This window comes from Loxodonta africana, chromosome X (genome assembly GCF_030014295.1).
Source record: "Loxodonta africana isolate mLoxAfr1 chromosome X, mLoxAfr1.hap2, whole genome shotgun sequence".
Classification (NCBI taxonomy): domain Eukaryota; kingdom Metazoa; phylum Chordata; class Mammalia; order Proboscidea; family Elephantidae; genus Loxodonta; species Loxodonta africana.
This window is the reverse complement of record NC_087369.1, coordinates 126,390,583-126,416,279: the sequence shown is the minus strand read 5'-3', so window position 1 is coordinate 126,416,279 and position 25,697 is coordinate 126,390,583. Positions and strand designations below refer to the sequence as shown.

Below are 25,697 nucleotides of genomic sequence, written 5' to 3'. Positions count from 1 at the left end.
CCTTGCCAACATCCAAAAGACTGGCATAATATAAAGTATCTTCTCTGATTACAACATGATAAAAGTAGAAATTAATAACAGGAAGGGAAAGGAAAATAAATGAAATACATGGAAATTGAATGACACCTTGCTTAAAAACCACTGGGTAATAGAAGAAATCAGAGATGGAATCAAAAAATTCCTAGAATCAAATGAGAATGAAATCACATCACACCAAAACCTTTGGGACACAGTGAAGGCAGTGCTCAGAGGTCAATTTATAGCAATAGATGCACACATCAAAAAAGAAGAAAGGGACAAAAATCAAAACATTAGCTATACAACTTGAACAAACAGAGAAGAGGAAAAGAATCCCACAGCCACCAGAAGAAAAATAATAACAAAGATCAGAGCAGAAATAAATGAAATAATAAAAAAAGACTAGTAATACAATAGAAAAGAATCAACAAAACCAAAAGTTGGTTCTTTGAAAGGATAAGCAAAATCGACAGACCACTGGCCAAACTGACAAAATAAGAACAGGAGAGGATGCAAATAACCCAAATAAGAAATGAAATGAGGGACACTACAACAGACCTAACTGAAATAAAAAGGCTCATAACAGAGTACTATGAAAAACTATCCTCCAGTGAATTTGGAAACCTAGAGAAAATGGACAACTTTCTAGAAACACACTACCTACCTAAACTAACACAAACTAAGGTCGAAAATTTGAACAGATCCATAACAAGAAACGAGACTGGAAAAAAAAAAAAAAAACTTGCAATGAAAAAAGCCCTAGCTCAGATGGCTTCACTGGAGAATTCTACCAAACATTCAGAGAAGAGCTTACACCAGTACCACTCAAACTATTTCAGAACACAGAAAAGGAAGGCATGCTTCCAAACTCATTCTATGAAGCCAGCATAATTCTGATACCAAAACCAGGCAAAGACACCACAAAAAAAGAAAATTACAGACCGAGATTTCTCATGAATTGCAAAAATCCCCAACAAAATTCTAGCCAATAGAATACAGCATCATATAAAAAATAATAATACACACTGACCAATTGGGATTCATACCAGGTATGCAAGGATGGTTCAACATTAGAAAATCAATCACCGTAATCCACCACATACATAAAACAAAAGAATCACATGATCCTCTCAATGGATGCAGAAAAGGCATGTGATAAAACTCCAACACCTACTCCTGATAAAAGCTCTTGATAAAATAGGTATAGAAAGCAAATTCCTCAACATAATAAAGGTCTCTACACATAACCAACATCCAACATCATTCTTAAGGGAGAGAGGCTGAAAACATTTCCCCTGAGAACAGGAACAAGACAAGGATGCCCTTTATCACCACTCCTATTTAACACCGTGCTGGAAGTCCTAGCTAGAGCAATAAGGAGAGAAAAAGAAATAAAGAGCACTCAAAATCGTAAGGAAGAAGTAGAACTATCCCTATTTGCAGATGATATGATGATAGTATACATAGAGAACCCAAAGGACCCCACAAGAAAACTACTGGAACTAACAGAGAGATTTAACAGAGTGGCAGGATACAAGGTAAACATACAACGCCCTGTATCCCACTTTGGTGAGTGGTGTCTGAGGTCTTAAAAGCTTGGGAGTGGCCATAGATACATCAATTGGTCCCATCCCAGTTGGGGCAAAGAAGAACGAAGATGACCAAAGACATAAGGAAAATATTAGCCCAAAGGACTAAAGGATCACATGAACCAGGGACTCCACTAGCCCGAGACCAGAAGAACTAGATGGTGGCTGGCTACCACCGATGACTGCCCTGATAGGGAACACAGGAGAGAGTCCTGGACAGAGCAGGAGAAAAATGTAGAACAGAACTTTAATGCATGTAAAAAGACCAGACTTATTGGTCTGACAGAGAGTGTAGAAACCCCCGAAACTATGGTCCCTTCACACACTGTTAACCCAGAACTGAAACCATTCCTGAGGCCCACTCTTCAAAGATTAGACAGGGATGTGCTTCTTAGTTCAATCAGATACATTAGACCAAACGGGTGACTTCTGTCCAAAAGCAGGATGAGAAGGCAGGAAAGGACAGGAACTGGTCAAATGGACATGGGGAACCGGGGTAGATGTGGGGAGTGTGCTGTCACACAGTGGGGATTGCAACTAATGTCACAAAACAATATGTGTATAAATTTTTGTATGTAAACTATCACCTAAAGCACGATTAAAAAAAAAAAAGATAAACATACAAAAATCAGTTGCGTTCCTATACACCAATAAAGAGAACCGCAAAAATGAAATCAGGAAAGCAATGTCATTTGTAACAGCCCTTAAACAAATAAAATACTTAGGAACAAATCTAACCAGAGACATAAAAGACCTATACAAAGAAAACTACAAAACACTACTGCAAGAAACCAAATGACACCTACATAAATGGAAAAACATACCATGCTCATGGGTAGGCAGACTCAACATTGTGAAAATGTCAGTTCTACTCAAAGCAATCTACAAATATAATGCAATCCTGATCCAAATACCAACAGCATTCTTTAATGAGATGGAAAAACTAATCATTAAGTTGACATAGAAAGGAAAGAGGCCCCAGATAAGCAAAGCACTTGTGATGGTTAAGGTTGTGTGTCCATTTGGCTGGGCCATGATTTTCAGTGGTTTAGCAGTTATGATGTAGTCTGGCAGTCTTATGATGTTGTGATCACTTCCATGATGAGATTTGATGCAATGTGATCACCTTCATGATGGGATCTGTTGTGAGTAGCCAGTCAGTTGAAAGGGAGTTTCCTCGGGCATGTGGCCTGCACTGAATATAAGTGGACATTCTGGCTAAGACTTGGGGGCTTTTGCTCGCTCTGGATCCTACAGCTGGTTCCTGTTCGTCAGACCTCCAGTTCTTGGGACTTGAGCTAGCAGTATACCCGTGGTCTTGCCTGACGATACTGGAACTCTTCGATCTTCATAGCCTGTGAGCAAGAGCCCTGGCTCTCTGACCTGCTGATCTTGGGTTCACCAGCCCCTGTGGCTAAGTGAATCAGGAGAAGCCTCTATCTTGACCCACGAACTTGGGATCAGCCTCTACAACCACGTGAGCCATTTCCTTTATATAAATCTCTCTCTCTCTCTCTACTTTTTTTTAATATATATGTATATGCTTTACTGGGTTTGCTTCTCTAGAGAACCCAGCCTAAGACAGCACTATTGGAGAAGAAGAATAAAGTAGGAGGACTCATACTACCTGACCTCAGAACCTACTATATAGCTATGGTAGCCAAAGCAGCCTGGTACTGGTACGACGACAGAAACACTGACCAATGGAACAGAATCGAGAACCCAGATATAAATCCATCCACCTACAGTCACCTGATCTTCAACAAAGGCCCGAAGTCCATCAAATGGGGGGAAAGACAGTCTTTTTAACAAATGGTGCTGGCAAAACTGGATGTCCATCTGTAAAAAAAAAAGAAACAGGACCCATACCTCACACCATACACAAAAACTAAATCAAAATGGATCAAAGACCTAAATATAAAACCAAAAAATATAAAGACCATGGAAGGAAAAATAGGGTCAACTCTAGAGGCCCTAAAACACAGCATAAATAGGATACAAGCCATAATGAACAATACACAAACATCAGAAGATAAGCTAGATAACTGGGATCTTCCAAAAATTAAACACTTATGCTCATCAGAAGACTTCACCAAAAAAGTAAAAAGAGAGCCTACAGGCTGGGAAAAATTTTTGACTCTGACAAATCTGACAAAGGTCTAATCTCCAAAATCTATAAGAAAATCCAACACCACTACAACAAAAAGACAAATAATCCAATTTAAAAATGGGTAAAGGATATGAACAGACACTTCAGCAAAGAAGACATTCAGGTGGCTAACAAACACATGAGGAAATCCTCACAATCATTAGACATTAAAAACAACAAAACCCAGTAGACATTAGAGAAATACAAATCAAAACTACAATGAGATACCATCTCGCCCCAACAAGGCTGGCACTAATCCAAAAAACACAAAATAATAAATGTTGAAGTGGTGATGGAGAGATTAGAACACTCACACACTACTAGTGGGAATTTAAGATGGTACAACCATTTTAGAAATCAATATGGCATTTCCTTAGAAAGCCAGAAATAGAAACACCATATGATCCAGCAATCCTACTCTTAGGAATATATGCTAGAGAAATAAGAGCCATCACATGAATAGAAATATGCACACCCATGTTCATTTCATTGCAGCATTGTTAACAACAGTAAAAAGATGGAAACAACTTAAGTCTCCATCAACAGATGAGTGGATAAAACAAACTATGGTACATACACACAAAGGACTACTATGCAACAATAAAGAACAATGATGAATCTGTGAAACATCTCAAAACATGGATGAATCCGGAGGGCATTATGCTGAATGAAATAAGTCGATTACAAAAGGACAAATATTTATGAGACCACTACTGTAAAAACTCATGAAAAGGTCTACACACAAAAGGAAACAATCTTTGATGGTTACTGGGAGTTAGGGGTGGGGAGTGGAAAGGGAAAAACATTAGACAATAGATAAGTGCTAACTTTGGTGAGGGGTAAGACAGTACACAATACTGGGGAAGTCGGCACAACTTGACCAAGGCAAGGTCATGGAAGTTTCATATACACATCCAAACTCCCTGAGGGACTGAATTACTGAGCTGGGGGCTGGGTACCATGGTCTTTGGGGACATCTAGATCAATTGGCATAACAAAGTGTATAAAGAAAATGTTCTACATTCTACTATGGCAAGTAGCGTCTGGGGTCTTAAGAGCTTGTGAGTGGCCATCTAAGATACTCCACTCGTCCCACGCCGTCTGGAGCAAGGGAGAATGAAGAAAGCCAAAGGCACAGGGGAAAGATTAATACAAAGGACTAATGGACCACAACTACCACAGTGTCCACCAGACTGAGTCCAGCACAACCAGATGGTGCCCGGCTACTACCGCCGACTGCTCTGACAGAGATCATAATAGAGGGTCCCAGACAGAGCTGGAGAAAAATTAGAACAAAATTCTAACTCACAAAAAAACGCCAAACATACTGGTCTTACAGAGACTGGAGAAACCCTGAGAGTATGGCCCCTGGGTACTGAAGTTACTCCTGAGGTTCACATTTCAGCCATAGATTAGACAGGCCCATAAAACAAAATGAGACTAAATGAGCACACCAGCTCAGGGGCAAGAGTGAGAAGTCAGGAGGAGAGAGGAAAACTGGTAATGGGGAATCCAAGGTTGAGAAGGAGAGAGTGTTGACGTGTCGTGGGGTTGGCAACCAAAGTCACAAAACAATATGTGTATTAATTGTTTAATGAGAAACTAATTTGCTCTGTACACCTTCATCTAAAGTACAATTTGAGAAGGGGGTGGGGAGGGAGCTGTCCATAGAGGAACAGAGTGTAGGGTGGGTACAAGAGCTATGACAACACCACCTGCGGATGGTTTCCAGTACAGTCTAATCTGGAATGCTGGTAAATGCCGCCTCCCTCATATCTCTTAAAACTGCCTAAATTTTCACCAGTAAGGGCTCATTCCTTTGAGATAGCGAACCTTCTTTAAAAAATAATCTTTTGAGGGGTGGGAAACCTCTTAAACTGCACTTAGTCTGCATTTGTTTAATGTAATTTACTCCTAATATATGTTGAGATCTGAAGGAATCCTCTGAATAATGAAGGAGAGGATCGCTTGATGGAGCAAGAGCAAATCTGAGTCCTGAGGCACTCCTGGAAAGACTGACATGGGGTGTGAGAGAGGGACACTACAAGGCATACAAGTAGGACTATAAACAAGCATGGCTGACAACCTTAGAAGTAATCTCTACAATAGCAAAGAAAATGCTAAAATACAGGATAATATAGTCTAGATTAAAATAAGTTGACCCTTACACCCTTGACAAGGTAAGGGAATCAGAGTAAACTGTGTACCCTATCCTGCTCCTCCCACCACACAACAATCTATCAATAGTAGACAGGATAGGTGAATATTCATCTACTCAACATTAGCCAGCCTGTGATAATCTGTCTTCTGGCCTTGGTTTAAAGGCTCCATATTAGGATTGAATTCCTACTCAGAGCCCAAGGACTGAAGGAGCTTGGAAAGGTTCTGGTATGCAAAGGTCCAGATCTTCTCTCTGCTTAGAGCCTCCACAGGGTGCTTTCAGTGAGAAGAAGCTGTTCTTCCTCTCTTTTTACTTCTCTGGAAGAGACTTACCAAAGAAATACCAAAGGGAAGGGTATTTTGTTATCTGAATCTCAGAGGCAATAGTTGCATAACTATCGTTTTGGAAGACCATCCTCTCTAAGATGATAATTACTATAACCTGGAGGAAATCTGCAGAATTATCCAGAGTTAATGCTCCAGGCAATAAAGGAGGTTGATAAAAAAGAAATGTTTTAGCAAGGTGGCTATTTCAAGCTGCTTGTGGTAAAAATCGTGCCATTCCAATTGCTTACACAGGCGGGTGGGCCCTATTTTCTCTCCTGTGAGTTCAGAATCTCCCGCTCCTTGCCTATCTTTTGCAAGAAGCTTGCCAGGTGAATACCTCAGGCAAAATTCCTTCTCTGCTCATCACCCCTTTTTCTTCCATGACTTAATATTTTAGACTGAAAAAGTGAAAAAAACAAAACAAAAAGATGAACCAAGAAGTGCAAACCTGCAAAGCACAGACAGCTGGTTGTTTGAAAAGATAGGGTGACAAACACTCAGAAACAATGGAAAAAAATATACTACTTGATACAGTTATGCATCCTAACCAAGTCCATGCTTCAAAACCAACGTCAAATACTATATTGTATAAAGTGAGAGAGAGGGAGAGAGGGGTTGAATTTAATATAATCTAAGCATGTTTCCCAAACAGAAATAATGGGGAGATGATGAGGAATAACAGGCTTCTCCCCAGTTTCCATTCAATTTTACTTATGCTGCACATGTAATTTTTTACAAATTATAATTTTTTAAAAAATTAGTCATCCAATTTTGGCCTTTGGTACTTTGTACATTTTGGAGCACTAGTATAGAGACATCGGCAACCCGTTCTCCACATCTGTCCTAGCTTTATCCCAGTCCCTCTGTGATACTCCAAGGGACACCAAAAATTCCCAGCAATTATGGGAATTTTTCTACTATTTCTACTCCTTGAAATTCCTCCCATTGGCCTTGAAACACAGTGATAAGATAGTCAAAGCTTATAGATCTTGGTGGGTGGACATTGTGCAGATGGGACATTTAGGAACATAGGAACCTATGGAGTCTGGAGGAGAAAGAAAGCATTTCCCCCACAAACACACCCAGGAATCTCCGCCACTTTTCATCCAGCAATACCAAGAATGCCTGTTTCATTTACACTTTGCATTTAGGTACTGAGGACAGCAATTGTGCTATCCTTATGGAGTTATACATTATTAGATGGTTATCAATCAATTATACCTAAGTTCACGTCTCATTTTCACTTTGCTAACTACAAGCAGTGCCTGGAGAGAACTAGATGCTGGCAGCCATTTAAATGATGACGAGGAGGGGGGGAAACACGAGGAACTGCTCCTATCTTCTGTGACAACATAATGAAGCCTTCTGGGTGGCTGGGGGCACTAAGGTGATTGAAAGGTGCAAAGAAGGAGTCAAAGGTGAACTGGATCAGCTCCAAGGGGATAAAAAGGCTTACTTCCCAAAATTGTTGAGGCTTTGCCCAATTTCAATGAACAACTGTAGCTTTTTCTCAGCTATCACAGAGAGTCTGAAGCAGCAGCAGTGTGTGACTGTAAATGTTCTGGAACCTCAATTTCTACCAGTCAATATAGACCGGAATTCTTTGGATTCTGGTTGGTCAGGATTGTCACGACCAAATACTACTGAAGCTAAATTGAAATGACACTCAGTGTAACATAAGGTATCATAAGAGAGGAAAGCACAAATATTTTTTATATACCCATATCTGGCCACTCAGATGATAGCGTTTGGTAATCACTGAGAAGGCAACCACTTACAGTTTCACACTTAATGTGGCACCTGTGTGGCCAATAAACTCTGAATAGTACAAGTGAACATTCCTCCTCTTCCACAGAGACAGATTTGTACAGTATGTTACCCTAACCTGTAACAAATATCAAACATTTTTACTCACGAGGAGCCCCTTCAGCCATTTCAATAGCAGTGATTCCCACAGACCACACGTCACTCTGCAAAGAAAAAGATGACAAACAGCATCACTTAAAACTAGAAAACTGGCAACAATCTTTGGATGCAGGAGGTGTCAAGCCAGAGCCATTTTATACTTTTTCTATAATGAAGCTTCATTACAATCTGATTCTCCAGGAAGACATTATCTGAGCTTATGACAAGCCAACATCTCACGACACAACTGCTTGATATGGGATGGGATTCAGTGTACGGAAAGTTCACCTTGGATATACCACTGTTGTTGCCTTAATTGAAATACCAAAAGAAACTTGCTACAGGAAGTCCTATCACATAGATCTACTAGCTGTATGATCTTAGGCAAATGATTTTATTCTCTGTACCTCAATTTTACCCTATGTAAAATGGAGATAATAATAGTACCCACCTCATAGTACTGTTATGATTATTAAATGAAATAATATATGTAAAGCTCTTTCAGCAGTTCCTCACATATAGTAAACTGAGGATTAGAATTATAGTGAGATGCTAGAAAATTATCCTCACTTCTAACTGTACTTAATTTTCTAGAATACAGAAAAAGAGTATAGGGCAGAGGTACACTGACTGGCTGTATGACCCTCAACAAGTTAACTGAATTCCCAGAACCCTACTTTATAGATTAGTTAGCTTCAATGCATTGCTGTGATAGTCTAAGCTTAGGCTCTCTTTTAGCTACAGGGGGCTAAAAAGTAAAAATTAACTAATATGAGTGAAGGTACTTTGAAGCCTACAAAAAATAATTACACAGCTATGAAAAAGCATTATTTTTACAGTAAACCACTTGGAAGACCATTATGCTTCCATATACTCCATAGTTCCTAATATAGCTGATTCTGACTCATAAAAAAAAAAAAAATTTATAGTGACCCCATAATAGGCCCTCAGTAAATATTTATTTTGCCAATCAAGCAGAGAGAATTTAAGGGAAAGGGAAAAGAGATAAAACTTAAATTAATCAATGTCAAGTATTGACTCCTAGGTTCCACTCACCGAGACCACAATGAATTGTTTGGATGACTTATGATGTGGAGACTGAGTGAGATTTTCCAGTCTATAGCAATGGAGAGTTTTCTTTCCACATCAGCTTTTTGAAATGTGTACGTAGATGTATATTGTCCAGATTGCCGCTTCAGTGGAAATTTTAATAAATAGTAAGAATTGTTACTTAATTTCCACTGATTTTCTGTGGTTTTGGAGGTGAACCATGCCAAGGACTTTCTCTGTTACCCTGAGTAATCAAATTATCTTTCATCTTGGAGCAAAGTTACTGTGGGGATTAATAATTGGCCTTACATTTATTCATTTTTAAGTTTATAGAGCCCTCTGCCCCTGGAAGTTAAATTTCCATATAAAGCCACATAATATAATATTTTTACCCAGACACTGCAAGCAATTTGAACTAGACATTCTTCCTCAAATCTGGATAACTCCCAATGGTCTACTTTGTCTCAGTTCTCAGAAAACATTATTTTTATGCATATGATCAAACCACATAAGGAATCAAGGCTAATTAGAGCGTAGTGTGAAAAGAGGAGCCACTTGCTTTTTATTCTTTTATCATTAAAAATAAACATTAGTCAAAAATCCTTTTCAAACGTTAGTCCTACTATTTGAATCTTCGCACTCACTCTGTAATCATAGGAGCGTCTTGGGTCCTCATCACAGTTAATCACCTCAGGTGCCATCCAGTATGGTGTCCCAATGAAGCTATTTCTCCTCCCATTAGTTCTGCTCACCTGAGCACTCACTCCAAAATCCACTGAAAAATTCGGCATATGTCAAAATAATTAATCAGTAACAAAAAGCATAATAAGTCATTGCTTTAACTTGGAAAGCCAATACAAAACCCACAATGGATAACAGATTTTCATTCCAGCCCAGCAAACTTTACCATGAAGTCTACTCCAGGAATACTGGGAAATAGGCTTATTCTGCTATTTATGTTGGAAAGAGATTCAGCAGTGCTACTATAAATCAATGGTAGGTTTGGCTGAATGTTTATCCTGAATATTAAAAATAAAGTTCCATCAGTACACCCTGAACCTCTGAAGTGATAACATATGTAGTGTTTGGACCTGCCACCAAGCTGGAGGAAGAACAGCACTATAAGCGACATCTAAGAAATGTAAAACCTATTACAGATGACTAGGGAGCTTCGCACATGACATTAGAAAGGCCTATCACATTGATGAAGAAAAATGAGTTTTCTGCTAGAATTTGGTTTAAGTTTTTCTACAGATCCTTGGAATCAAATGCAAATATAAATACTTCAGTGGCTTTTCACTTACTTCCAGTTTTTCTTCTGTGCTGCAAATACTTGGGTTGGCCAGCAACTTGACCGAAGTATGTGGAAATGTTGCTCTATATGAGAATATAGTGCTGAGCCTTGTGGTAGATTATCCACTCCGTGCATTTGAATGTGAAATCTATATGACCCTCATGTATTTTAACACCATTTCTTAAAATTATGTTTCTAGCTTTGTAGTGTTTAGACACAAAAGAGATAATACATTTGCTCGAAATTATCTTTCACTTATTTCAAGAACAATTACTACCTAATGCTTCTTCCACAAACATTCAGTGAATGAACAAAATACCTACTCTGGTCCTATTTTTTTAGCAGGAAAGTGGGAGATATCATCTTAAGGCTCATGTTAGGCAAGAGTGGATATAATTTTTAAAATCATAAATACAGCAATTGAGACCAATGATTTGTTCTGTATCAATGGGGTTATCTACCGTTGCATAATACTGCCATAATTAATATGGTATTATTCAAAAACTAACCCGAAATATAAATTTTAAATGTGACAGTATACAATATATTCTTCCTGTGTGCTTGTGAAGACAATAAGTGTGATTATTTTCAAATATATTGCACTTCTCTGAATCCTGAAATAGAAAGCCAGAGACTTCCTGGTCTTTTAATATCTTTTTCTTTTTTTATTGTACTTTAGATGAAGGTTTACAGAACAAACTAGTTTTTCATTAAACAGTTGGTATACATGATGTTTTATGATATGTCAACACTCCCCCTTCTCAAACTTGGGTTCCCTATTACCAGCTTTCCTGTCCCCCTCCTACCTTCTAGTCCTTGCCCTAGGCTGGTGTGTCCCTTTAGTTTTGCTTTATTTTATGTACCTGTCTAATCTTGGGCTAACGTGTCTGTCAGTTTGTCACACTGTGAGAGCTTGCGTGTTGCTGTGATGCTGCGAGCCATGCCACTGGTACTCAGACACCAGCAGGGTCACCCATGGAGGACAGGTTTCAGCTGAGCTTCCAGACTGAGACAGACTAGGAAGAAGGAGCCGGAAGTCTACTTCTGAAAAGATTTAGCCAGTGAAAACCTTCTGAATAGCAGTGGAACATTGTTTGATACAGTGCTGGAAGATGAGCCCCCCAGGTCGGGAGGCTCTTAAAAGAGGACTGGGGAAGAGCTGCCTCCTCAAAGTATAGTCGACCTTAATGACGTGGATGGAGTCAAGCTTTCGGGACCTTTATTTGCTGATGTGGCACGACTCAAAATGAGAAGAAACAGCTGCAAATATCCATTAATAATCGGAATGTGGAAGGTACCAAGTATGAATCTAGGAAAATTGGAAATCCTCGAATGGAACATGTAAACATCGATACCCTAGGCATCAGAGAGCTGAACTGGACTGCTATTGACCATTTTGAATTGGAGAATCATATGGTCTACTATGCCAGGAATGACAACTTTAAGAGGAACGGCATTGCATTCGTTGTCAAAAAGAACATTTTGAGATCTATCCTGAAGTACAATGCTGTCAGTGATAGGATAATATCCATACATCAATAAGGAAAACCAGTTAACACGACTGTCTTTGTCACCTAGTGCTGCTATAACAGAAATGCCACAAGTGGATGGTTTTAACAAAGAAAAGTTTTTTTCTCTCACAGCCCAGTAGGCTAGAAGTCCAAATTCAGGGCACCGGCTCCAGGGGAAAGCTTTATCTCTCTGTCGGCTCTGGAGGAAGGTCCTTGCAATGCATTAGCCTTCCCTTGGGCTGGAAGCATCTCAGCACAGGAACCTCAGGTCCAAAGGACTTGCTCTGCTCCCAGCACTGCTTTCTTGGTGGTATGAGGTCCTCCTGTCTCTCTGCTCAGTTCTCTGTTTTATATCTCAAGAAAGATTGGCTTAAGACACTACCCAATCTTTTAGACCTCATCAACATAAATGCTGCTAATCCATCAATCTCATTACATCATAGTGACAGAATTTACAGTACATAGGGAAATCACATCAGAAGATAAAATGGTAGACAATCATACAAGGGAATCATGACCCAGCCAAGCTGACAGATATTTCTGGGGGACACAATTCGTTCCATGACAACAACTATTATTCAGATTTATGTACCAACCACTAAGGCCAAAGATGAAGAAATTGAAGATTTTTACCAACTGCAGAACAGACCATCAACTGGTTATATGAAATTGAAAGAAAATTAGACCAAGTTGACGAGAGCCAAAGTATGACCATGAGTATATCCCACCTGAATTTAGAGACCATCTCAAGAACAGATTTGACATGTTGAACACTAATGACTGAAGCCCAGACAAGTTATGGAATGACATCAAGGACACCATACATGAAGAAAGCAAGAGGTCATTAAAAAGACAGGAAAGAAAGAAAAGACCAAAATGAATGTCAGAATAGACTCTGAAACTTGCTCTTGAATGTCGAGTAACTAAAGTGAAAGGAAGAAATGATGAAGCAAAAGAAGTGAACTGAAGATTTCAAAGGACAGCTCAAGAAGACAAAGTATTATAATGACACGTGTAAAGACCTAGAGATAGAAAACCAAAAGGGAAGAACACATTCTACATTTCTCAAGCTGAAAGAACTGAAAAAAAATTCAAGCCTTGAGTTGCAATATTGAAGGATTCTATGGGGAAAATATGAAATAACACAGGAAGCATCAAAAGATGGAAGGAATACAGAGTCACTATCCAAAAAGAATTGGTAGATGTTCAACCACTTCAGGAGGTACCATATGAGCACAAACCAATGGTACTAAAGGAAGAAGTCCAAGGTGCACTGAAGGCATTGGTGAAAAATAAGGCCCCAGGAGTTGACAAAATACCAACTGAGATATTTCAACAAATGGATGCAGCCCTGAAAGTACTCACTCATCTATGCCAAGAAATCTGGGAGACAGCTACCTGGCCAATTGACTGGAGGAGATCTGTATTTATGCTTATTCCCAAGAAAGGTGATCTCACTGAATGGGGGAGTAATCAAACATATCATTAGTATCACACACAAGTAAAATTTTGCTGAAGATCATTTGAAAGCGGATGCAGCAGTGTTATCTACAGAGAAATGCCAGAAATTCAAGCCAGATTCAGAAGAGGACATGGAATCAGGGATATCATTGCTGAAGTCAGATGGATCCTGGCTGAAAGCAGAGCATACAAGAAAAACGTTTACCTGTGCCTTATTGACTATGCAAAGGCATTTGACTGTGTGGATCATAACAAATTATGGATAACATTGTAAAGAACGGGAATTCCAGAACACTTAGTTGTGCTCATGAGGAACCTGTACATAGATCAAGAGGCAGTTGTTGGAACAGAACTAGGGGATACTAAGTGGTTTAAATTCAGGAAAGGTGTGCGTCAGGGTTGTATTCTTTCACCATACCTATTCAATCTGTATGCTGAGCAAATAATCCGAGAAGCTGGACTATATGAAGAAGAACGGGGCATCAGGATTGGAGGAAGACACATCAACAACCTGCGTTATGCAGATGACAGAACATTGCTTGCTGAAAGTGAAGGGGACTTGGGGCACTTACTGATGAAGATCAAAGACCATAACCTTCAGTATGGATTACACATCAACATAAAGAAAACAAAAATTCTCACAACTGGACCAATAAGCAACATCATGATAAATGGAGAAAAAGATCGAGGTTGTCCACAGTCAACACCCATAGAAGCAGCAGTCAAGAAATCAAAAGACGCATTGCATTGGGCAAATCTGCTGCAAAAGACCTCTTCAAAGTGTTGAAAAGCAAAGATGTCACCTTGAATACTAAGGTGGGCAAGCCATGGTATTTTCCAATTGCCTTCTCTGCATGTGAAAGCCAGATGATGAATAAAGTAGACTGAAGAAGAATTGACACCCTTCAATTGTGGCACTGGAGAAGAATACTGAATACACCATGGACTGCCAAAAGAACAACCAAATCTGTCTTGGAAGAAGTACAACCAGAATACTCCTTAGAAGCAAGGATGGTGAGATTGCGTCTCATATACTTTCAACATATTGTCAGGAGGGATCAGTCCCTGGAGAAGGACATCATGCTTGGTAAAATAGAGGGTCAGCAAAAAAGAGGAAGACCCCTAATGATATGGACTGACACAGTGGCTGCAACAATGGGTTCAAGCATAGCAACAATTGTGAGGATGGTGCAGGACCGTGCAGCGTTTGGTTCTGTTGTACATAGGGTTGCTATAAGTTGGTACCAACTCGATGGCACCTAACAATAACAAACAATCTTTGGCTGAAGGGTAAACCTTGGGAGTGACTCCATTACTGAGCTAAAAGGGTGTCTGGGAGCCATACTCTTGGGGTTTCTCCCATCTCCATCAGGCCAGTAAGTCTGGTGTTTTTTTGTTCTATATTTTTCTCCAGCTGTCTGGGACCCTCTACATGATCCATATCAGAGCAGTAGTCAGTGGTGGTAGCTGGGCACCATCTAGTCGTACTGGACTCAGTCTGGTGGAGTCTGTGGTAGTTGTGGTCCATTAGTCCTTTGGAGTAATCTTTGCCTTTTATCTTTAGTTTTCTTCATTCTCCCTTGCTCCTGAAGGGGTGCGACAAGTGGCGTATTTTAGAAGGCCGCTCATAGGCTTTTAAGACCCCAGACGCTACTCACCAAAGTAGAATGTACAACGGTTTCTTTGTAAAGTATGTTATGCCTGTTGAGCTGGATGTTCCCCGAGACCATGGCCCCACAGCCCTCAATCCAGCAAATCGTTCCCTTAGGGAGTTTGGATAGGTTTATGGAGCTTCCATGCCCTTGCCTTGTACAAGCTGTGCTGGCTTCCCCCGTGTTGTGTACCACTTATCTATTGTCTATTTAGTGTTTTTCCATCCCCGCCCCTCGCCTCCCTGGTAACCATCAAAGATTGTTTCTTTTTGTGTGTAAACCTTTTCATGAATTTTTACAGTAGTGGTCTCATACAATATTTGTCCTTTTGTGATTGACTTATTTCACTCAGCATAATGCCCTCCAGATTCATCCATTAGATGCTTCACAGATTCATCATTGTTCACTGTTCTTTACTGTTGCGTTAACACTCCATTGTGCGTATGTACCATAATTTGTTTATCCATTCATCTGTTGATGGGCATCTAGGTTATGCCCATCTTTTTTGCTATTGTGAACAATGATGCAATGAACATGGGTGTGCATATCTATTTGTGTGACAACTCTTATTTTGCTAGGATATATTCCTAGGAGATTGCTTGATCATGTGGTATTTCTATTTCTAGCTTTCTAAGGAAGCACCATATTGTTTTCCAAAACGGTTATATCATTTTGCATTCTCACCAGCAGTGCATAAGAGTTCCAATCTCCCTGCAACCTCTCCAACATTTGTTATTTCCTGTTTTTTTTGATTCATGCTAGTAATGCTGAGGTGAGATGGTATCTCATTGTGATTTTGATTTGCATTTCTCTAATGGCTAGTGATTGTGAGCATTTCCTCATGCGTCTGTTGGTCGCTTGAATGTCTTCTTTGGTGGAGTGTCTGTTCATTTCCTTTGTCCATTTTTTAATTGGATTATTTATCTTTTTGTTGTAGAGGTGTTGGATTTTCCTGTAGATTTTAGAGATTAGACCGTTGTCTGATTTGTAATAGCCAAAATTTTTTCACAGTCTGTAGGTTCTCTTTTTACTCTTTTGGTGAAGTCTTTTGATAAGTATAAGTGTTTATGCTCATCAGTTATCTAACTTATCTTCTGGAGTTTTTGTGTTGCTGGTTATGGTTTGTATCCTCTTAAAGCTGTGTATTAGGGCCTCTAGTGTGAACCTACTCTGTCCTATAGGGTCGCTATGAGTCGGAATCGACTCGATGGCAACAGGTCAACAGGTTTAGTGTGAACCTATTTTCTCTTCTGTGAACTTTATACTTTTTGGTTTTATATAAATAAGTCTTTGATCCACTTTGAATTAGTTTTTGTGTACTGTGTGAGGCATGGGTCCTATTTCATTTTTTGCAATGGACATCCAGTTTTGTCAGCACCATGTGTTAAAAAGACTGTTGTCATGGTTAAGATTGTATGTCAACTTGGCTGGACCATGACTCTCAGTGTTTTGGCGGTTGTATAATGTTGTGATCACTTCCCTGTTGAAATTTGGTATGTGATCATCCCCATGATGGAGTCTGCTGAGTGGTACCAGTGGGGGTGGGGCCTGTGGCGGCTCATCATCCCCTCAGCCTTCATCTCTCTGCCCTCTGCTGCCTACTTCCTTCCTGGTCATCTTGAAAAGGTGGTTGGCTTGTTCTAGATCCAGCAGCTATCTCTTGTCTGACCTCTGATTCTTGGGGCTTGAGCTAGCAGCTTACCTGTTCATCTTGGGATTTGTCGATCTTCATGGCCTGTGAGGAAGAGTCCTGCTCCCCAACCTGCCTATCTTGGGGTTGCCAGCCCCTACAGTTATGTGACTCAGGAGAAACCTTGAGGTCTTGCCTGCTGACCTTGGGGATTCCTCGACTGTCACAGCCTGTGAGTGGGAGTCCTGCTCTCCGAACTGCTCATCTTGGGTTCACCAGCTTCTGTGGCTCCGTGAATTGGGAAAGGCCTCTATCTTGATCCAAGGACTTGGAACGTTTCAACCCGTACAATCACGTGAGCTGTTTTCTTGATATAAATCTCTCACTATTTTTTTTTTATATATACTTATATGCATTACTGGTTTTGCTTCTCTAGAGAACCCAGCCTAGGACAACTGCCTTTTCAGCATCTGATGGACTGTGGGCCCTTGTCGAAGATCAGGTGACCATGGGTGGATGGATTTACATCTGGATTCTCAATTCTGTTCCACTGGTCAATGTACCTGTCATTGTACCAGTACCAGGCTGTTTTGACTACCATAGCTGTATAGTAGGTTCTGAGGTCAGGTAGTATGAGTTCTCCTACTTTCTTCTTCTTCTTTAATAGTGCTTTACTTATCTGAGGCTTCTTCCCTTTCCATATAAACTTAATGATTAGTTTTTTTCATCTCTTCAAAGAATATTGTTGGTATTTGGATTGGGATTGCATTGTATCTGTAAATTGCTTTGTGTACAGTTGTCATTTTCACAATGTTGAGTCTACCTATCCACGAGCATGGTATGTTTTTCCATTTATGTAGATCTCTTTTGGTTTATTGCAGTAGTGTTCTGTAGTTTTCTTTCTATAGGTTTTTTACATCCCTGGTTAGATTTATTCCTAAGTAATTTATAATAGACCCTAATTGTATTATTAGGGTCTATTATAAATGGTATTGTTTTCCTGATTTCCTTTTCATCGCTCTCTTTATTGGTGTATAGTAATCCAACTGATTTTTGTATGTTTCTCTTGCATCCTGCTAGTCTGTTGAATCTATTAGGTCCAGTAGTTTTCTCACGGAGTCTGTTGGGTTTTCTATGTATAGTATCATATTATCTGCAAACAGGGACAGTTTAACTTCTTCATTACCAATTTGGATGCCCTTTATTTCTTTTTCTTGCTTTATTGCTCCAGCTAGGACTTCCAGCACAATGTTAAAAAGGAGTGGTGATAAAGGGTATCCTTGTCTTGTTCCTGTTCACAAGGGGAATATTTCCAGCCTCTCTACATTAAGAATGATGTTGTCTGTTGATTTTGTATAAAAAAAATAGGTGTCCTTTATTATGTTGAGAAATTTTCCTTCTATGCCTATTTTATTGAGAGTTTTTATCAGGAATGGGTGTTGGAGTTTGTCAAATGCCTTTCCTTTGGTCTTTTAATTTCTAATTCTGAATTTGATTTGGATATTGTTAGGGCATCATTTTTGATCAATACAATTTCTTTAAATATTTGAGAGAAAATTCCACAGAAGAAATTCATTCTTATGTATTTTACAAACTGTTTGATATTCTGGGGGAAAATATGGCTCTGTGATAGAAGCACTATTTTTTTTAATTCCTGTATATGCACAGAAACTTGCACGTAGTAAGCATTAAATTAAATTGTTGAAATAAATATAATATCTATATCTAACAGAGGGCAAAACAATGACCAAAAAGTTGGAGAAACCTCTGTTATAATTAAAAACTTGTTTTATCTACATGATTTCAAAGAAACAGTTAAGTACAACCTCTTCTATTTGCCCTTCCTCCTTTTCCAAACAAATTTTCAAATGTTAACTGGCATTGCAGGCAGACACTATCAATAAGCAGAGGATACTGGCAATGACAAGATAGAAAGCACAGGTATCTTAAAGAAGTTTTCCTCATTAAGATATTTTGGGCGCCACATAAACCAGAGACTACATCAGCCTGAGACCAGAAGAACTAGACAGTGCCTGACTACAACTGATGACTGCCCTGACAGGGAACACAACAGAGAACCCCTGGGGGAGCAGGAGAGCAGTGCGATGCAGACCTCAAATTCTCGTAAAAAGACCAGACTTAACGGTCTGACTGAGACTAGAAGGACCCCGGTGGTCATGGTCCCCAGACCTTCTGTTAGCCCAAGACAGGAACCATTTCCAAAGCCAACTCTTCAGACAGGGATTGGATGGGACTATAGGATAGAAAACGATACTGGTGAGGAGTGAGCTTCTTGGATCAAGTAGACACAGGAGACTATGTGGGCAGCTCCTGTCTGGAGGGGAGATGAGGAGGCAGAGGGGGTCAGAAGCTGGCTGAATGGACACGAAAAGAGAGGGTGGAGAGAAGGAATGTGCTGTCTCATTAGGGGGAAAGCAACAAGGTGTATATAAATTTTTGTATGAGAGACTGACTTGATTTGTAAACTTTCACTTAAAAGCACAATAAAAATAAAAAAAAGATATTTTGGGTGCAATCTAAAGTATTACAAGAATAAACTTACCCAGTTTGACTTCAGCATTATGAGTCAGTAGCACATTCTGACCTTTGATGTCCCGGTGAATTACTCGGTGTGCATGAAGGTGAGCTAAGCCCTGTATATATGAATATATATAAAAAAAGCCACATCAGCATATGTTTTTCCTCTTTTCTGGTTCTGTTCTTAGTACTTTTTTTGTTAAAAAAAAAAGTCTAGATTTGATTTTACAGATGAAATTCTTTCTTTAAGTTGGAATTACTACAACCAGTTCCAAGAAATACTGCTTTTGGCTATATAAAAAGGAAAATAAATCAGGACACCCTTGAAAGAAAAAGAACACCTCCCTTTCTAGCCTCCATATTTCCAACTAACCATAAGAGTAAAGAACTGGACATCATAAATATCCTAGCTCAGCCATTGTGCTCTATTCCTCATCCAACCATTTGTTTAGTCCAAAATATTTTCTAGTCAGACTTGTAGGCTGAGAAAATTGGAGAATATGGAAATTCATTTTAAAGCGTTTGTAATTTGTATTGGCTTACCATACTGGCTTTAGCCCATTCACCACTAAATCTAATCAGTGACCTGGTATGTAATGTTAGGCTGCAGTGAGATCTCTCCAGATACTGAGGATTAATAATTGTTTTGGTGCACCATCAAGTTGATTCCAACTCATAGTGACCCTATAGGACAGAGCAGAATTGCCCCATAGGGTTTCCTAGGCTGAAGTCTTTACAGGAGCAGATCGCCAGGTGTTATCACTCATGGAGCAGCTGGTGGATTCCAACAGCAGACCTTTCGGTTAGCAGCTGAACACTTAACCATGTGCCACAATGGCTCCTTGATTAATAGTAGTAACCATAAAAACAGCTAACACTTATTATTGAGTCATTATTTCTGCCAGGCACTGTGGTAAAAGCTTTACATGGAGTAAATTATTAAATCCTCACAGCAACCCTGTGCAGAAGGTATAAGGAAAGTGAGACTTGGAGAAATTAAGTAACTGACTCAAGGTAACAAAGCTAATACGTGGTGAAACTAGAATTCAGCCTCAGCCGAGAGCCAGCACTCTTATTAACCATTACACTATAATCACAGGTGGATCCAGCCAAGATGGGAGAAAGGGCATTCCAACGCTGTGAGTGGAGCTCTTAAGTTCTGCTAATATCCTTCTTGGGTGACCCACTTCAATCAGGAAGAAAAACTTGAGTTCGGTAGGTCAAGTAGATTTTTGCTGTTATCAAATTTGGTGTTAGAAGTAAAGAAAAAAAGGGGGGGCAGTATCCATAGGAGATTGTCTTCAAAAAGGTTTCAGATGGTTTTGGATTTTTCTGGAAATCACTGACTTTTCCTGCCCCATCTTGGTCTCTAATGATAGTGCTATACTATTTTTTTTAAGAACTCTAAAAAAATCATAAAAACATAATAATACTCCAAGTCATTTCTTTGATCCATTGAACACAGTTATCTGACTCTGATAGAACCACTGAGGGTCATGGTTTGGAAGGGCCTGGTTACCCATTTTGCAATCTACCTTAAAAATTAAGAACATCACCTTGAAATCTGCTTTTTTGAAAGCCTTTTGCTCATCGTACATGTCCTGCTCCAGAGGTTATGCTTAAAGTTCTTAAATCATAGTGATTAAATGTGAGCAGGTCTAAGGTATGTATTTTTTTATTTTTGTAGAAAGACACATAACACAATGTTTGCCAATTCAACATTTTGTGTGCGTATAATTCAGTGAGACCAGTTACATCAATCATGCTGTGTAACTGTCACCGATATCTGTTGCGAAATTTTTCTATCACCATAAAAGTAAGCTCACTGATTCCTAAACAATTTTATACATTACTCTCAGGTTGTTTCAAAGTTATGGGAGAACGACTTTATGAAGACTCACCTGAAGGATTTCTCGGCAGACATAAGCAATCCAATCTTCTTTTAAACTCTGATTTCTGGTCATCCTCACCACATCAGTGACTGAGCCTGCTGCACATAACTCCATCACCATCTGCAGGGAACCCAGCAAAGTATCAAGAATTTGAAAGTTAATTCTTTGAAAATATCTGGAAATTCTTAGGCCATATGGTTGGTAATATTTAGAGATTAAGACTGGCTCAATAGTCTGGTAGAAGTCTCCAAAGGCTAGTGGAATCAGAAAGAGTTGGATAAATCTCGAAGATTTGTGGAGGGAGCGAAGCCAGGTACCAGACCAGCATACTTAACTAGAAGGTAAGATTTAAGCTAAGCCTTGTTTTTTTTTTTTTTTTGAAGGATAGATAGTATTTGTATAAGCTGTGAGGAAAAAAGAAGACTATTCAGCTTATGAAAAAACAGAATGAGCACATGCCCTTGGGAAGAAGTTTGTTGCAGGGGACAAGCTCAAGTGGTGACTGGAGTGTAATGGATAGTTGAGGGAACAGTTTGATTGGAGGCGAAGATGCAGGTTTTGGAGCGTCTTGAAAGAGCTTACACTTCAACATTGAGACCAGGTGTTTTTTTGTTGTTGTGTTGTTTTTAATTTTCAATTTCCAGATGATTTTTTCCCAAGAGACTGGCAAATCACAACTCCAAGGCGATAACTGTCAATCGAAATTCTTCCCAAATGGGATGACTGATGAGGCGACTCCATTTTAAGGCTACTATCCTTGACAGAAGGAGCCCTTGTGGTGCAAAAATGTTGGTGGTTCGAACCCACCAGCCCTCTCAGAAAGATGTGGCTGTCCGCTTCCGTAAAAATTACAGCCTTGGAAACCCTATGGGGCAGTTCTACTCTGTCCTATATGGTCACTATGAGTCGGAATCAACTTGATGGCAATGGCTTTTGAGGGTTTTTTTATCCTTGACAGTGTGTCATTCAGATTTTACCTCTTACTAACAAACTCAATTTCTCAGAAAATCTGTTTTTGCCACAAATGCATTGAATGTCCAACTAGTTGTTAATCTTTAGGCACTGAATTCTCCTCCAGATACTATTAGCTAACTGGAGGACTGATCAATGTGAAGAAGAATGCTAACTATTATAGTCAGCCTAGTGTTTAACAGGAACTTTTTCCTTCATGACAGGTTTATGCATTACTGCTCATATCAAAACTGCTTAATCAATACAATAAAACATATCTTTTCTTTTTGAAACTCTAAGGAATTTAATTATTGCCCAAAATCATGAATATTCAAAAGAAAATTACCTTATTTCTTTTTGGAATACTAAGATTTTCCTTCAGAAAACTACTCCCCTAATTTATCTTTTCTCAAAACTAATATTATTGCATTTCTTTCACCTGAGCACATTTTTTACCAAAAAGAAGAGGAGAAGAGGTGGCCAAGCAAAAGCAGTAATACAGATAAACCACGAAAGGAAAATGTTCATGTGGAGAATTCCGGGCTAACTATATTGAATAGACACAACATATATACTGTGGTAACGGAAGGAAAGGGGCTCATATTGAACCATGATGAAAGCAAACTAAAACCATTCACCAAGATGTATATCCTGAAAGATGTTCCTAATATGACCTGAGTCAGAACTCTCCTGTGAAAGGAAAGTACAGAATTCTCATTTTCCTAGGTTTTTAAGCACAGTGCCTGGTACATACTCTTTATACACAGTAATCATCGAGCCATTTAATTTCTATTTGTTGTTCTGATTTACTTGAGTAAGAAAGTGTGAATGAGTCCATGAAATTCCACAAATAATTAATTCTTCAAGTGCCTATTCATCTTTCAGCTTTATTTTCAAGCTTTATTTCTTCAAGGAAGTGTTTCTCATTCCCCAGCTTAAATCCGGTTCCTTTGTTATTCGCCCACATACCCACATAAAAAAAAAAATCTGTGTTATTTCCCTTCAGACCAATTATACTTTCATTTGTGTGATTAATATTGTCTGCACAAACAGACTGTAACCTCCAATGGGCCAGGGGCATATCTACTCAGTTTACCATGTATCCCCAGCATCTGGCAGAATGCCTGGCAAATAGATGGTGTTCAATGAATATATGCTGAATGCTTGAATGAATTGAGTACTAATAACATATATCCAATTAGGAGACTTCAACATTTCTCATAGTTTGTCATACTTCAAGAGGAAAACATTTCTAAGTAAAAATATATGAAAAGAGAAATGACTTATGTCAAAAAACAAACATTAGCCATTAAAGCTGTGCATCAATATTTAATAAAATGTCAACTGCAACTGTCCTAGAATAAAGGATTCCAGTTAACAGGACATTTGGGAGAAATTAAGGTTAAATGAAGATCTTTAAATTTGGTGGTTCTCAAAGGAGAGTACCCAGACCGGAAGCAACAGCACTACCCGTGAACTTGTTAGAAAGTGCAAATTCTTGGATCCACCCTCCAAACCTATTGAATCAGAAACTCTAAGGATGTGGACCAACGATCTGTATTTTATCTGGCCCTCCAGGAGATTCTGATGCGTGCTAAAGTTTGAGAACCAATGTTTTAATTCAATCCCTTGTTAAAAACCTTTCTATCATGTCCACTGTCCTCATTACCTCAAGTCCATTATATAGAATGTAGCTGAATCTTTCCTTGACACTTAAAGATCCTGAAAAGTCTGTCATTATTTTGAAAAGAAATTACTATTATGGACTTTGACTGGAAATAGAAACATAGCAAATATAGAGATTCTGGGTATTCTGACTCCAGCATATGTTCTAAATATTCTTTTTTCAGTATAAAGACATCCTTGACTAAAACTCACTTTCTTGTGATTTGCCTATTTTTCCTAAAGCAGATGGCAGCAATAATTCTTGATAACTGAGGCTTAGGTAGTGTGGATTACAGTTAGCCAAATTTTTCTGTAATTTATATCTCATTCATCTAGAATTTGTTATACTCTAGGCATGAAGACTAAGAAGAGAGTAAGTCAATTAACCATTTGGAAAAGAGATTCTAGGAGTTATGCTTATATATCAGTGCATATACTTCAAAATACATTCATTTGCTCAGGCCAAGTGCTAATTAGATTGATCCTGGTTCAGCCATTATTTGCCAAGCCAGTAGGTAGTCTCTTTGTCCATATCTCTAATTTACCAGCTAGTGTGGTAGTTAGATAAAGTTAAAAGCAACAAGCTGTATTTTAAGAGGAATATGTTAGATTTCTTCAGTGGTCATTTGAGTCCTTCCCCATGCCACTCCCAAGTCCCCTGCCAGACATTCCTATTTCCATATCCCTGCCTACCTAGCTCCAGGAATCAGAGCATATTTTGTCATACTACCTTAAGCAGTTGAGTGTTTAAGTTTTTCTGTGGGTACACAAAAGTGCCATCTCAGCTTGTGAAAGTTTATGTCCTTGGTTAAGACTTATTCTTATGGAATAAGAGTAGGGTAATTAAATACATACCCAAAGTTGGTGCCTCTGGCCAGGGGGACTCAGTTTAAAAAATGCACCATAGAAGGACACAATGTTTTTGTGAAAAGAGTATTTCTTCAGAAGGTTGAGTTCAGTTCTCAGATCCTCTTCCTCATCCTGTGGAATGAGAATAGACATTAAAGCTCTTAAGCTATGCAATTCAATGATATAAAAACCCTTTGTTCTCGAGTCAATTCCAATTCAGACAGGCCCTATAGCGACCCCACAGGACAGAGCAGAACTGCCCCATAGGGTTTCCAAGGCTGAAATCTTTAGGGAAGAAGACTGCCACATCTTTCTCCCACGGGGCGGCTGGTGGGTTCCAACCACTGACCTTTCTCAGTTAGCAGCCAAGTGCTTAACCACTTTACCACCAGAGTGCCACTCAATGACTACAGGTCCCTAAATTATAGTAGATCAAAGAAGGAAAATCCATTACAACCCACAGCAATGTATTTAAAAAGTCTTAACTGGAATTGTCAGCAAATGAAGATTAACGGGATTTGGGAGACAATAAGGGAAAATCGAAGATTTTTAATTCAGTGGTTCACAACGTGTGGTCCTTAGAGCAGCAACACTAGGTATTACATAGTTTTCATGGAATGAAATAATTGCTTTCATTCAACTTTTTGTTTGTTTTGTAACAGATTTTTTGAGATAAAATTTACATTTAAAGTGTACAATTTTATGATTTTTATTATATTTACAGAGTTTGAAACTAACAACACAATCACTTTCAGAACATTTTTATCACCCCAATTGAAGCTTCGTGGCTTTTAGCTATCTCCCCACCCTCCTCCTCCCCTCCCGGCCTCAACCCTATGAAACCACTAATTTACCCTTTCTGTCTACAGATTTACCTATTTTGGACATGCCATATAAACGAGGTCATATAATATATAGTCTCTTTTGACTGGCTGTTTTCAACATTCATCCATGTTACAGCATGTATCAGGACTTCATTCCTTTTGATTTACCGTTCATCAACTGATAGACATTTGGGTTGTCTCCCTCTTCTGGCTATTATGAATAATATAGCTA

The 25,697-nt window shown here is 39.1% G+C and overlaps 1 protein-coding gene across 1 annotated transcript in view; it reads right to left on the bottom strand.

Moving 5' to 3' along the window:
* The window catches only part of NRK (Nik related kinase), a 156,050-nt gene that overhangs the window by 56,425 nt on the left and 73,928 nt on the right, over nucleotides 1-25,697 (bottom strand). Inside the window, exons 5-9 of the mRNA XM_064278653.1 lie at nucleotides 24,648-24,773; nucleotides 21,186-21,296; nucleotides 19,310-19,400; nucleotides 9,843-9,973; nucleotides 8,159-8,213 (exon numbers count right to left, since the gene is read on the bottom strand). Coding sequence (XP_064134723.1) covers nucleotides 8,159-8,213; nucleotides 9,843-9,973; nucleotides 19,310-19,400; nucleotides 21,186-21,296; nucleotides 24,648-24,773 — 514 coding nt within the window. The remainder of the gene's footprint in view (nucleotides 1-8,158; nucleotides 8,214-9,842; nucleotides 9,974-19,309; nucleotides 19,401-21,185; nucleotides 21,297-24,647; nucleotides 24,774-25,697) is intronic.